This window comes from Macrotis lagotis, chromosome 2 (assembly GCF_037893015.1).
Source record: "Macrotis lagotis isolate mMagLag1 chromosome 2, bilby.v1.9.chrom.fasta, whole genome shotgun sequence".
Lineage (NCBI taxonomy): Eukaryota > Metazoa > Chordata > Mammalia > Peramelemorphia > Peramelidae > Macrotis > Macrotis lagotis.
This window is the reverse complement of record NC_133659.1, coordinates 36,013,361-36,028,135: the sequence shown is the minus strand read 5'-3', so window position 1 is coordinate 36,028,135 and position 14,775 is coordinate 36,013,361. Positions and strand designations below refer to the sequence as shown.

The 14,775-nt window shown below is 42.8% G+C and overlaps 1 protein-coding gene across 1 annotated transcript in view; it reads left to right on the top strand.

The window, feature by feature from the left end:
* Window positions 1-5,609: 5,609 nt before the first annotated feature.
* The window catches only part of BRDT (bromodomain testis associated), a 40,333-nt gene continuing 31,167 nt past the window's right edge, over window positions 5,610-14,775 (top strand). The window contains 3 exon segments of the mRNA XM_074221690.1: window positions 5,610-5,715; window positions 12,760-12,997; window positions 14,203-14,340. Coding sequence (XP_074077791.1) covers window positions 12,809-12,997; window positions 14,203-14,340 — 327 coding nt within the window. The 5' untranslated portion in view covers window positions 5,610-5,715; window positions 12,760-12,808.

The following is a 14,775-nucleotide window of genomic DNA, read 5'->3' as shown; positions in this document are numbered from 1 at the left end:
TCTCACCAGGATAATGAAAATGTTGCACAAATGAGTCTCCATGTGGGCTTTCACAGGTGAGTGGCTCAGGAGAAAATCCCTCTTTACAGGCCTTTTCAAAGCTACAGCTTCTTGGAGCCACGGGTGAAATTTAGATGCCCTCTAGACACCAAAGGTAAGTGAGCAGAGGTGCTAGTCCCCCCTGAATGCCCTATGTACCCCCAACAGATTCCTGAACAATGGCTGGGTCCAGGCCCTCTGACAGAGAGGTAGAGAGCATAGGCAAAGATACAGAGGTAGGAACCTAGAAGATATTTATAGAAGATAGAGAGTAGGTGTCTTTGGCTATAATGTAGACCAAAGATGCTAAATTCAAATAGAAGCAGGAGCCATTAAACCATACATATGGATTACTCAGGCCACATAATGACTTAGAAACCACATATGTGGTTTTATTTGTCCCTGAAAAAAATATGAAATAGAGGATATTGTGAGGTATAAAATGGATAATTTTGACTTCATTAAATCAAAAGGGTTTAGTACAAATAAAGCCCATGTAGTCATAATTATAAGGAAATTGAGAAAACTGAATTTTTCTAGTCAACTTCCTAGATAAATATTCTTCTTAAATATATTAAAAAACTTTCAAATTTATAACAATATGACTCATTCCCCAAATGATAAATAGTTTAAAGGATATAAATAGGCAGTTTTTTCAATGAAGAAATCAAAATTATAATAGTCATATAAAAAGTGTTCTAAATCACTGCAGTTCTATAATCAATAGTGATTTAGAGCATTTCTTCCATATGACAATATAAGTTTTGATTTCTTCATTAAAAAATTGAAAATATTATTTCCTACCCTATTAAATTGGCTAAAATGATAGATGGGCAAAAGTAATGAATGTTGGAGGACATGTGAAAAAAATCCCAATTTTTTTCACTAGCTGACTACTGGGGGAACTCTAAACAGATCCATCCATTTTGGAGAACAATCTGGAATTAAGCCAAGAGTTATAAAACTATATACCCTTTGACCCAGAAATACCACTATTAGGTATGTTTCCCAAGTTGATCAGAATCTATGTTCTAAATCATTTATAGAAACTTTCATTGTGATGGCAAAGAACTAGAAATTTCAGGGAGGCCCAACAATTGGGAAAAGTAAGTTGTGATATATGATTGTGATGGAATACTACTGTGCTAGGAAATGATGAGTTGGTTGATTTTTTAGTAAATCACATTAGTGGCTGAGTAGGGAGAGACTTAAGGCAGGGCGACCACCCCAGCAGGCTAGTGCAAGAATCCAGGCAGGAGACAATGAGGGTCAGCAACAGGGGTGGGAGTGGGGCAGCATATATGAGAGATGATGTAAAGGTGAAATTGCTAGGCCATAGGCATTTTGGATATGGGAGTGAGAGAGTAAGGAGCTGAGGATGATCCTGGGGAACCCATGGAACAGGAAGAGGGAAGTGTTGAAGCTGATAGGGTTTTGGGGGAAAGATAATTAGTTCCATTCTGGACATGATGATTTTAAGATGACTATAGAACATCCAGTTTGAGATGTCTGAAAGGACATCTTTGGAGTTGGAGATATTAGTTTATAATATGAATATAGCATAATATTTTAATAAGTATATATTATAAGCTAATCATTGTATAATTATATAATAAGCTAATCACTATATAATTATATTATGTAGCTATAATTATATATTATGTGATTATGTAATATATAATGCTACAAAGGTTGGGGCAGGATTGGTCAATTTGAGAATCCTCAGCATGGAGATGGAAATAAAATTGATGGGAAGTAATGTGATCACCAAGTGAAATAATATGAGGTCCCAAAGTTTTTAATATATTGGAGCTATGATTTTGGCTACATTGGCTTTATTTGTACTTTTGATTTTTTTTTTTTTTGATAGAAGAACCAGAAGAGTGGTATATCAAGGAGCAAAAGAGGACTCACAGTATCAAAAGTTCCAGAAAGGACAAGGAGAATGAAGATTGAGAGCAAATGGTCTCAAATGACTATGAGAGGAAAGAAAGGAACATATTTTAGAGTTTTAGAGATAAGGATGATAAGATTTGCCTATTAACTGAATAAATGGGTAAGAGAGAGGAGTCAAGGATGACATCAAAGTTAGGAATCTGAGCTCAGGGCTGGTTGATCAGATACAGGAATTATTTACATGGAGGTGATCCTTGGACCCATGAGCACTGATGAGGCCAAACAGGGTCTTCACTTGATAGACTCAAAGAACAGGACAGAATCTTGGAGGGTATCCTAGAAGGGGGCTGATGTGGATTGGGATCCAGCCAAGGAGACTGAAGAGAGGCTAAATGCTAGAAAGAGAAGATGGAAAGAGTATCATCCCCAAACAGAAGAGTATGCAAATGACAAAGGCTGATATAGAGTTCAAGAAGGCGGAAAACCAAAGGAGGCCATTAGATCTGACAAGTTAACTAGTTTCCTAGGCATGGCTCTAATTAATTGCACTATTTTAAAGAAGTTCAATACCTTTCCTCAAGTTTCAATAGTTTTTTCTTTTTTTCTTTTTGCAAGGCAATAGTTAAGTGACTTGCCCAAGGTCATACAGCTGGGTAATTACTAAGTGTCTAAGGATGGATTTGAATATAGTTTTTTCTTTTTGTTTTTTTTTGGAGGGGGGGGTAGGTTTTTGCAATGCAATAGGGTTAAGTGGCTTGCCCAAGGCCACACAACTAGGTAATTATTAAGTGTCTGAGGCTGGATGGGTACTCCTGACTCCAGGGCCAGTTCTCTATCCACTGTACCACCTAGCCATCCCCATAGTTTTTTTCTTTTAAAAAACACTCAGTTGACTAGGACCAGGTCTTTGGGTTTCTAATTTAGGATTCTAACCAGAAGTTACTAAGTAAAGTGTATTATAAAAAAAAATGTAATTTTAATGGTAGAGGCATGACATAGATAGCAACAAGGGGGATATCAAATGTCATTAAAGAGAGTTATGCTTGAACTTTCTCAGGCATGGTATTTTGATATTTTGGGGCTGAATCAATACAGGAAAGGAAAAGTATTTGGGGCTAGACCAATGAATCTTTTCTTGGTATTCACTGAGCACTTTCTAGAGTTGGGACTAATTAAAAACTTAGAATTATATTTTTTATTTATTTTAATTCCCCTCAGAATTTAATCAGAGAAACACAACTTATTGACAACTATGCCTGAATACAAGTGAAGTTTCTCTGGAATTTGTGATTTTTTTAGTATAATATATAGATCTAAATAATAAATAATAATCCAGATTGATATATATATATATATATATAATATAAAAAGTGTCTTTTAAGGCATGAATTGAGACAGGAGAGATTAAAAGACAAGGGCATGGGATTTGAAGTCTTTTTTTTTTTTTTGAGGCAACTGGAGTTAAGTAACTTGGCCAGGGTCACACAGCAAGTAAGTGTCTCAGGCTAAATTTTAACTTGGGTCCTCCTGACTCTAGAGCCCATGTTATATTCACTATACCACCTAGCTTCAGTCTTAATTCTTCCAAATCCTACCTGAGAAGCATAGGGTTATAATCATGGTTATGGAGTTATGGCACAATGGGCTTGGAGTCAAGAAGTTCAAATCTGTCCTCAGACACATTTTAACCCGTTACTTCAGTTTCCTCAACTGTAAATTGGGGTTTTGAGTATCAAATGGGATGATAATTCTAAAGCATATGGTGGAGAAATTCAAAGAAGGGAGAAAACTCCTTGGAGTAATTTGGAAGGGAAAAAGGAGAGTAGCTGATCTTAACGGGAAAAGAAACACCTGAACTGGTAAGATTTCCAAAGGTGGAAAAAGGAAGAATGAGGAGGTTCTAGGTTTTTAGTGGGAGTGAACAGAACAACCAGAACAAAGTTGTAGAGGTGGGGGAAATTATTATCCTATGTGTGGGAGAGAGCAAAAAAGGGGAGGAAACTCTTTCCTGCTTGTACTTCCTCTGAGTGGACTTTGGAAGAAGGAAACCTGGGAGCAGGGGGCTGGAGAGCTAATATGATTTTGTCTTGACCTTAACATGCTATTAGGAGTCACTGTCAGTTATTAGCAGGTGGGAATTAATAAGACAATTAAACAAGATTTCCTCTTGCTTAGCAGGTGGAAACTAGATCTGTGAAGCGCTTGCTATCTGCGTCTAGAAATGACTTTGTATGGGGACAGAGACAGAGAGATAGGAACATGATAGGTAAAGGGGTGGGTAGATAAATAGAGATGGACAGATGAAGAAATAGAGACGGATAAAGAAATAAGAGATAGATAGATAAACAGATAAATAAATAGCCATGGAGAGATGGAGAAACAGATGGGGGGTGGAGTAGAGAGTCAAATAGGTAGATAGACTAGATATTTGGACATAGACAAAATAAAAAGGTAGATTAGACAAAGTAAAGAGAAAGGTAGATTAGATAGATAAGAGGGGCAGCTAGGTGGGGGCGCAATGAACAGAGCTCTAGCCTTCGAGTGGAGAGGACAAGTGGGCAGTTGCCACTAACTAGCTGTCTGTCATCTGACCCTGCTTGCCTGGCACCTAGGGCCATCCCCCGTCTCCTGATTCCTATCCGACCCCTGGACCCAGATGGCTCTGGAGGAGAAAATGCCGCTGGTGACTTGGTCCTCAAAATTCAAGTGTTTGTCACAGCACCCTTTTCTGATGTCCATGGTCTTCTTTGGGAAGGAAACACAGACATGATGACAGCTAGACAGAGGGACTTGGAGAGAAGAGATAGGCGGGTCGGGCAGAGACAGACACGAGTGAAGAGGTGGATCCCGTGGGTACAGGGGCAGAGGCAGAGCTGGGCAGACTGGAAAGATGTGGGCATGGAGAGTGAGCAGTGGGTTGCAGGACAGAGGGGCAGGCCGGCTGGGCGGCCCCGCGGGCAAGTCCAAATGCCGCCTCGGACACTCGGCTGCCGCGCTGGGCGGCCTGCAGCTGGTCACTCGGCCCCACTGGCCGGCAAAAACCTAAAATAAAAAGAGGGACCAGAAGAGATGAGTAGAGAGCCGAGCGGACGCTGGAGCCCGGGGCCCGGCCCCCTCCCTCTCTGGGCGCAGGGGGGCCGGAAGTGGCCCCGGGGCGGGGCGGGAGCGGCAGGACGCCCCAAGTTTTCGAATCTGACCGGGAAAATGGCGGCGCCGCTGCCCCACGCCGGGGCCGGGCCCGGCTTCCTCCCCGCAGCCCCGGCTCCTCCGGGCCCCCCCAGACCGCAGGACGGCCCCCCAACTCTCCAGCCGCCTCCGGGAAGCGGCGGGTGGGAATCCCCGCCCCTGCCCCCGGGCCACGAGCCGTTCCCGGGGCGCTAAAGCGGGTCCTCCGCGCTTCTGGCCTAGCACAGCCCTGGTGGGAAAACGTGCTTTTTTTTTTTATTTTTGCAAAACTTGAAATAAAGTTATTCTCCTGGTTCCCCTTTTCTGCACATGCCTACCATTCCGCGAAGGGGCCCTTTGCCTTGCAGCTCGCCATGGCCGGCGGCCCGCCGCGCGGGAGGCTCGCCGGGCCGGACACGGCCGCCCGCGCCTCCGCCGAGGAAGCCGGCCCGGGAGCACGTGCGGCGCGGCGCCCGCGGGCAGGCCCCGCCTCCGGGCACGTGACCGAAACGGACCAATGGGCGGAGGGGCGCGGCCAGGTCGCCTATAAAAGCGCCCGCCGGGGCCGGCCGCCTGCCGCCATTTAGGTGAGCGGAACGGGGACGGCTGAGCTCCGTGAGTATCGGCCCGCAGGCCCCCGCCCTCCCCCGGGCCCCGGCCCTCTCGAGGGCCCTGTCCGCCGGGAGGCCGCGGCTGCCGGAGGGGCGGCTGGGGGCCCGGCGGGCCGGGCGGCGCGGCCCCGCGGCGGTTAATGGGGCCGTTGGAGCGGGTGGCGCCGCGGAGGCCCTGGGGCGTGGGCGGGGCTCCGGGCATCCGGGCACCCGGGCATCCGGGGCCTGGCGCGGCGTCACCCCGCTGCTTGGATCTCGAGTCTTCGAAGCACTTTTAAAAATGGGCGTCGGATGGGGCGGGATCCTTTGTTGCCGATTCATTCATTCCGCTTGTGCCACTTTTTCTCATTTAAAAAAAAAAAAAAGTTTTTTGTGAACATTTTCCTCTTCATCACCAAGGGCCATTTTACCTGGCACAATCACCTAATCTTGCTTTTTTCTTCTATTTCATCATTTTGTTTGATTTCCATATTTTATTATTGAAAACGTTTAAGTTTGCGGCGGGAATGATTTTCACACTAATTTCTTATTGTAATCTACGGCTTATTAGGATTTGCCTCCGTCTTGCCGAGAATAGAGTTCTGAAAAATGATTTCCTAGGATTTTTTTTTTATGGTGCGATATTTCACATTTAGGTCCTGTATTTGGAACTGAGTGTAGAGCGGGCCCTCAGACGCCGGTCGGAACCAAATGTCCTGCGGCACTTGGCGTGCAAAGTCGTAGGCTTAGGCTTCCCCCACTGGGGCGCCGAACGGAGCCCCACAAATGAGCCCCGGCCCTGGAGGGCAGAGAGCGGCCCGGGACGCTCCTCCCTGCCGCCTTCCAGGACTTCGTCTCTGGTCCGGAGCCCCGGGTTCCTCGGAAGCGCGGGAAGGGGAGGCTTTCAAATAGCCTTTTTTCCAGTTCCAAAAGGAGATCTGAAGACAGCACGTACACATAAAATCTGGTCTAACCTTGGCCATGCTCCTCCACGGAATGCCTAAGATGAAATTCTGAAATAAAATGTTCATCTTTTAAACAAGTTGTACATCTTGTTTGAAATGTCTGCACTTGATGACTATGGTGATAGAGGTTCATTAAACACTAAAGGTCTTTTAGGTTATGACAGAGAGAATAGCTGAGTTGGGCAGAAAAAGGACGACCAGACCAGAGACGCATAATCTGTCTTTTTTATTTTACTGTCAGACGAGGATTAAGCACCTGGCACAACTGCCTTCCCAGCCTAATCTTGGGGAGGCTTGGGGAGGTACAGTGACTCTACAAATGCTCATTGATTGGGGGGTCCCCAAAAGTCTAGGGTAGGGAAGTGAGTTGACCTGAAGGAGAAGAGAAGCTGAGCCTCAGAGAGGAAGGAGAGCCTTTCTGGGGTGAGAGCTCGCCCCTTCTGCCTACCGGCTTTGGGACGGCCTCTTGAATAATGGGGTTTTGAGGTGGGAGCTCCCGGGCATCCCTTCCCAGGGTGGATAAGAAGAGAAAGAAAATGAACTAAGTCAGGAAACGGACCAGATCTTTAATAAAGAGCCTTAGGACAAAGTCGCCAAGCCTCTGCCCACAAGATTTATAGTGGATCTCTAGAAATAATGTAATTAAGTAAATAGAAAATGTCCATTGGCCAAAAAACTGGTAAGGGGGACTGGATAAAGCTTCAGGCAATAAACTGAGATCCAGGAGAGGTTTCTGGAGCACAGAGAGCATCTGGGGTTACACAAATCCTTTAAGGAAGGAAGGGGATACCATGATTGGGCCCATATTTGGGGGAAATCACTTTGGTGGCTGAGTGTGAAGAGACTTAGAGGGAAGCAAATAGGTTCATTCAGTTCTCTGGGTGCGAGGTGATGGAACCTATATCAGCACTATGGCACAGGGGAGAAGCAGGCAAAGGTAAAATTGACAGACGTTTTGGAAGTGACAGGTTAGGGTGTGAGATGGTGAATACTAGAGGATAAGACCTAGGCTGCATTCCACAGTACTAAGAAAGTTGAGAAGTGGCTAGGGACTGGGGAAAGGTGATGACTTCCATTTTGGAATTTGAGATGTCAACTGCACATCTAGTTTGAGAGGAACAAAAGACTACTGGCAATGTAAAATCAGAGGTCAGATCAGGACTGGATAAGGAGATTGGAGAATCATCTGGTTAGAAATAATTAAATCCATGGGAGCTACTGAGATCCCCAATGCAAAATTGTAGAGAAGGCCAAGGGAGAAAAGGCCTTCAGTCACTACGTGATCTTTGGTAATTTTGTAATTCCATATTTTATGGAAATCTGTTTTTCATGCTGTATGATTAAGCTCAGAGAGAGCACTTTTGGCTGGTGAGGCTGTGAGCATGACTAAAGAGTTGAGAAGACAGAAGTGAAGGCATTTCTTGTAGAAGAGATCTGGGATCGTAGGGATGAGAGGAAGCTGTTGGGGGAGATGAGATGGAATGGGGTTGATTGTGCCAGGTAAAAATGGCCCTTGGTGATGAAGAGGAAAATGTTCACAAAAAACTTTTTTTTAAATGAGAAAAGTACCTCTAAAAGTTATGGGGGGGGGGATAAATGCTCAAGGGTGCATGAATATGTTTAGGAAAGTCAGTAGAGTGGTCTTTTTTGTTGTTTTTCTCTCTTTGCAAATAAATGACTCCTAAATTTATTTTTATTTTTAATTTCCAATTAAGTTTATCTCTATTCTGTTTTTCAGGATTTCTATTTTAGGGTTAATTTGAGATTTTTAGTTTGTTTTTAGGCATGTTCCCTGGTTATTTTCATGAAATTGTTGATCGTGTGTGTATGTGTGTGATTTGTTTTTAGACCCATACATTCTTTTTTTCTAATGTTTTTATTTTTTTAATTAGTTTTACATATTCTGCTTTTTGTAACCTTTTTAAGTTCCACATTTTTCTACCTCCTTCCCCTCAAAACCCATGATAGTGAGTAATCTGATCTAGGTTGTATATGTACAGAAATTCAATACATTTCCATATTACAGACCAGCCCATTTTTTTTAGGATTAAGATAATTTCCAATATTTAATTTCATTCCACTGCTTTCCTCATTATGTACTATGTTAGTTTCCTTTATTGAATATAATTATTATTAGGATCTACAAAATATTAGTTTACTAGTTCTGCATTGCTTCTGATAAATTTCTCTTACCCAATACATAATTAGTTTTTATGAAGACGCTGTTCTTAGCTCAGAGATATATGTATGATCTTTTGCATTCCTATTCAGTATTCTCCAGAACCCTTTTTTTAAAAAAAACATTTATTTATTTATTTATTTATTTACTTGCTTATTGATTTATTTTTTTTATTTGTTTATTTATTTATTTATTTTAGTTTTTGCAAGGCAATGTGGTTAAGTGGCTTGCACAACAACACACAGCTAGGTAATTTTTAAGCGTCTGAGGCCATATTTGAACTCACGTCCTCCTGACTCCAGGGCCAGTGCTCTATCCACTGCACCACCTAGCTACCCCTCTTTTTTAAATTAAAGTAATTCTGAAATTCTATTCAGTTTCTTTATTTTGCTTTTGGTTTTAAGGTTTATTTAGGTCTAGAAGGGATCAGTTAAGTCCCTGACTACTATAATTAATATCTTTTTTCCCCTACAATTCTTTTAATTTTTCCTTTAAGAATTTAGATGTGACGCAAACAATATAAAGACTATCAGGCTGTCTTCTGTGGGGGGGTGGGGAAGGGAAGCGAGATGGGGGGAAATTGTAAAATTCTAAAAAATAATTTAGATGTGAGGGAATGAGAGAGGGGGGTGTGTGTGTGTGTGTGTGTGTGTGTGTGTGTGTGTATTTTTTCTTTTTATCATTTTGAATGACATTTAAGTTCTGTTTCCTTTGCTTCCCCCCATATCCTTCCTCACACACACCCCCAGTTTATTCACCTCCTCTTCCCTTTTTCATTCTTCTTTTAAGATGACCAAAACATGGCTAGGAGAGGAAACAGCATATATACTCAATGGGGTATAGGCATCTGGAGTAAGAAGAAAAGGGGGGGATGTGAGTGATGGAGGAGACGATGGACCATGGGGGGAGAGTGGTCAGATATAACGCATTTTCTCTTTTACTTCTTGCAAGGGGCTGGGATTGGAAGGCCTGTCCAGGACCATAGGGCCAGGTGGATGCTGGGCCTAAGGGGTGGTATGGGGGCTCAGGGCCTCTTGGCCCCAGGACCAGGGATCTGTCTGCTGCCCCACTCAGCTCCCCTACAGCAGAGTCAGAGTGAAAGGAGAGAGAAAATATAGTACATGGTAGTGGAGAAATACGAAAGGAGGGAGTTGTGATCAGCAATGGCAATGGTGGAAAAATATGGAAGTAACTTTTGTGATGGACTTATCCTAAAGAATGTGATCCACCCACGACAGAGCTGATGGTGTTGGAACATAGACTCAAGCACATTTGTTGTTATTATTATTATTATTTTGGGGGGGTGTGCAAGGCAAATGGGGCTGGGTGGCCTGTCTGGGGCCACATAGCAGGGTGATCGTTGGGTGTCTGAGGCCAGATTTGGACCCAGGTGCTCCTGGCTCAAGGGCCAATGCTCTGTCCACCACCCAGCCACCCCTACTATTATTACTATTTTATTTTATTTTCGCTCTTTTTTTCCTTTTTGGGGGGTTTTTGCAGGGCAGTGGGGTTTGGGTGGCTTGCATGTCACGCGGCTGGGTGATAGTTGGGTGTACAGGGCCGGATGTGGGCTCAGGTGCTCATGGCTCCAAGGCTGGTGCTCCATCCATTGTACCACCTGGCCATACCTACAATTATTACTATTTTTTTTTAATTTTAATTTTTTTCCTCTCCCCTTTATCGCTCAAGCAAATCTATATTTATGGGGGAGGGGATATTTCATTTACTCTTAAACAAGAATATTTTATTAATGTAAAAAAATTTTTTTGTACAAAATGAGAATAAATATTAAATTAAGATGACCAAAACAAAACTATTCCCAAGCCTTTTGTCTAATTAAACTTCCTATATATTCCTCTGATGGTAGGATTCCAAGGGGATACTAGCATATGTCATCTCTTATTTGTAAATCTCTTATGATTGCTTATTGTACTTGTTTCTTTATAATTCTTTTGTCTCCTGTCTTTGTATTTCAACTTTGTATTCAATTCTTTGCGTTCAGGTCTTTTCATCAGGAAATTCCATATTTTATGGAAATCTATTTTTTCATTCTGTATAATTATCCTCGGTTTTACCGAGTAAGTTATATATGGTTGTAAACTTTCCTCTCTTGCCCTTTTGAAATACTGGATTCCAAGGTCTCCATTCATTTAGTGGTGGCAAATTCATTAGAGAGCCCAATTGTGGCTCCTAAACATTTGAATTCTCTCCTGTTATTTGTATTATTTTTTTCTTTGGAACAGAGGCTCTGTATTTTGGTCTTTCACGTTTCCAGGGATTTTCAGGAAGTGTCTAATGGATTACTTCTTTACCCTAAGACTGCATGCCATTTTGTCACAGAATCCTCCCCCTTTAGAAATGTGTATATCTCTCACTTCACTTTCCTCTTGCCTTAAAACTTGGGCCACTCTGACACCTTTCTCTTCTCCGCCCCTTCCCCCAACCCTTGTCATAGAAGGCAAGCTGCCACCTTTTGTGGGGGCTTTTGCCATACTCTAATTTAATCTTATGATACCCCTTTAAAGCTCCATAGCTCTCTCTTACCTCTAGGAGTTATAAATTCCAAAAAACTTCCCACCCTATCCCTTATTTCCTATAATTTCACCAAAATGACTTTCTGGCTGTTTCTCTACCACTGATAACAATAATACTCTTGTCTCAGGGTCTTTGTCTGTTTTCCCTTAGGCCTGGAAGCCCCCCACCCTTTGGATAGCTCAGCATGCTAGACTCTGCTCAGGTGGTCCCCCCCTTCTGGAGCCCTCCCTGTTCCCTGGGGGCTGCCAGGGCCTTTCTGCCTGTGTCTGCTAGGTTTGTGTACCTCTCTTGTGAACCAGCCATAGTGCCAAGCAACACAAGGGGACAGTCTGCCCTCAGAGAGAGTAAGTTCTGGAAGGGGACAAGAACCTGCCCAAGATTCTGTCCATGGCCCATAGACTTAGGGAGTCTTGAAAAGGAAGCCAAGCAGGGACATTGAGAGCAGAGGACTTAGCACGTAGTAGACAACTTAACGTGTGGTTGGTGAATGATTACAGTTCAGGGTGCATTGTCTCTTCTTGTTGGGTCAGATTTGATCATTATAATTATCAAGCTTTCTGTTCTGATTTTGTTGTTTGCATTTATATTGGGGTCTTGATCCAAATCAAAATCAGAGAATGAGAGCTGGAATGACCCTATAAGGGGATGTCCCATGCCTCCCTTTTTTTTCATAGGAAGAAGCTGGCATAAGGAAGTGAGAGGATATAGCTAATCTTCTCTTTCTAATCATGGTTTTCAAGTAGTCCAGTGATTTAACACTAGTTGTTTTTGCTATGAGATGCTTTACATAGGCATTCTTTTTTTAGTCTTTAGAAAATGTCTTTTATCTGGTCCATTCTAATTTTCAGAGAGTTTATTATTTGGGCAATTTTGGACTTCTCATGCTAAACTGTTGTTCATTCCCTTTTCCAATTCTTCAGAATTTTTAATTTCTTTTCCTTTTTTTTCCCCTTCAACACTCATATTGACAAACTTTAAATACTGAAACACTGAAACTAAGGACTACGTAATGGACATACTTTCAGTGATTTTATAGGGAAAAAGGTATCTATAAAAGGTGGTGTAGTCTTGAATGAATAAAAAATCATTTAATACAGTCTTCCAGACACAAGACTAAGCCCTGGAAATACAGGTACAAAAAGGTAGAAAGTCTTCCCTTCAAAGTGCTTCCTTTCCAGTGACTCCCTCCCAGGAGGGTCTTCAAGTGCTGCACTGAGCCTGATGGTGATTGCCCTGTGGATGAGCTTGTCCAACCCTGGTAGTGATCAAACTAGGAAACAAGGACTGGAAAGGCTTTCTCATGAGCCCAGGGGGCTTCGGCTCAATGAGCTGATGATCTCTCTAGTATATCTTAATTGTCTGAGCACATCTTGCTTTTTTTCCTCCCCAGGATATATGTGTAGAGAAAACAACCCCCCATCAGGAAAAAGTTGTTCAGAATGTCTCTGTCAAGTCGACAGATGGCTATTGTCAACCCCCCTCCACCGGAGTTCATAAATGCCAAGAAAACCGGCCGTCTCACCAATCAGTTGCAGTACCTGCAGAAGGTGGTCCTGAAGGCTCTATGGCGGCACAGTTTCTCCTGGCCCTTCCAGCAGCCTGTGGACGCTGCCAAGCTCAAGCTCCCGGTGAGTGGGAGCAGGGGACCCAGGCTGCAGAGGTGGCCAGGAGGTGGTCAAGGGAGGCAGGGCCACACTGTTCTGCAAGTGTTGTTGTGGGGTCAGTGATATCCTGGGACTGGCTCTCCCCAAGCATCTGAGCCTTGTCACCTGCAAAAGGACTGATGCGATGGGAAGGATGCCCTGAGTAGTTTAAAACCATCAGCCCCATTTTGGTTTTGTCTATTCCTTCAACCTCAAGAGCTGAGAATTTTTATAATTTGGGTCACAAACACTTTTTTTCTGGAAGTGGATGTCTTAGGTGAGGGGTAAAGGGTTGGTATAACATTGTGTTAGAAATTGCTATCTGGAGCAGTAGATAGAGAACCATTCACTGTTAGGAAGACTGGATTCAAATTGTGCCTCTGACATGTGCCAGTTTAGTGACTAGGGCAAGTCCCAAACCTCTCAGTGCTTCCAGACAACTCTGGACCCAGCTGAGGGTGTCCCCTATAGTGATGAACCTGATGCTTAGGAAGCTTCTAGAAGATTATATACAGTAGGATCTCTGCCCCCCTTCCCACAGAGGGAAAGAAATTAAAACAACAAAATTTTCTTTCTTTAGAACCAGTAGATGCTTTTTCTAGCTTTAAACTTGCAGTTGGTTTGTCTCCAGAGTGCTCTTAGGAACCCTTGACCCTGAAAAGCCTCCTCGGGTAGAGTTGAAACCAGATGTCCCCCAATCATTGTTGGAGTAGTCAAAGCAGCCTTGGGCTGTTCGGACTGCCCCAATTTTGGGTCCTTTGCTGAATTGGCTTTGAAGTCTGAACCCTTCCACCTTGCTTTGTGCTGTCAGGAAAGTTATCTGCTTTCATTATGAGCCAGTGAATAACTCGAATCCCTCTGACATTCCAGAGCTGTGCTACCTCAATGCTGGCATGCTACTGTCACCTGGCCAGTGTGAACATTCCTGAGGGTCATTATATTCTAACATGTTAGACTTTGAAATATTTAGGGCATAGTATGTTGAAATGCAACTGAACTTTTCTTTCTATATACATTTCTGTGACTAACAACACTGGATTTGTTATTACAAGGCAATTTGGTTTTCAGATCCTGTCTTCATGATGAAACAAATTAAGGATAATGGAAGTTAAATGTTCCATATTTCATTGTGCACCAATAATTATGGTAAATGTTCTTATCATTCACATTCTCCTACCTTAAACCTACAGGACTATTACAGCATCATTAAGAAGCCAATGGATTTGAGTACAATTAAAAAGCGCTTAGAACATAAATACTACGTGAAATCCTCAGAATGTATAGAAGACTTGAAAACAATGTTCAACAATTGCTATTTATATAACAAGGTCTGTCACTCTTCCTAATCTTCACTACAGTATTTGGGTACTGTAAAAAATTTGTTCAATTTGTGGTTTTAGTTGTCTGTATATTCAGTTGATGATGGTTTTCATGGACTACTAGTAGCTAATCTTTATGGAGCACTGAATTCTAGGTCAGACCCTGTACCTCATGCATACAATTAGGATTCCATTTTATCCTCATTATAATACTGGGAGGTAGGTATTATTGTTATACAACCCTTTTACAGATAGCTAAGGAAACTGAGGAGAACAGGTCACCAGACTTTCTTAGGGTCACACAGCTGGGAAAGGCCCACAACTAGATTTAATATGATGGAATCCAGGCATGGCCATCTGGCCACCAAGCCACCTGTTGTCCCAGATAGATAATTATTTAGCATATATTTGAATTATGCTTTGTGTGTATTTATTTGAATGCAC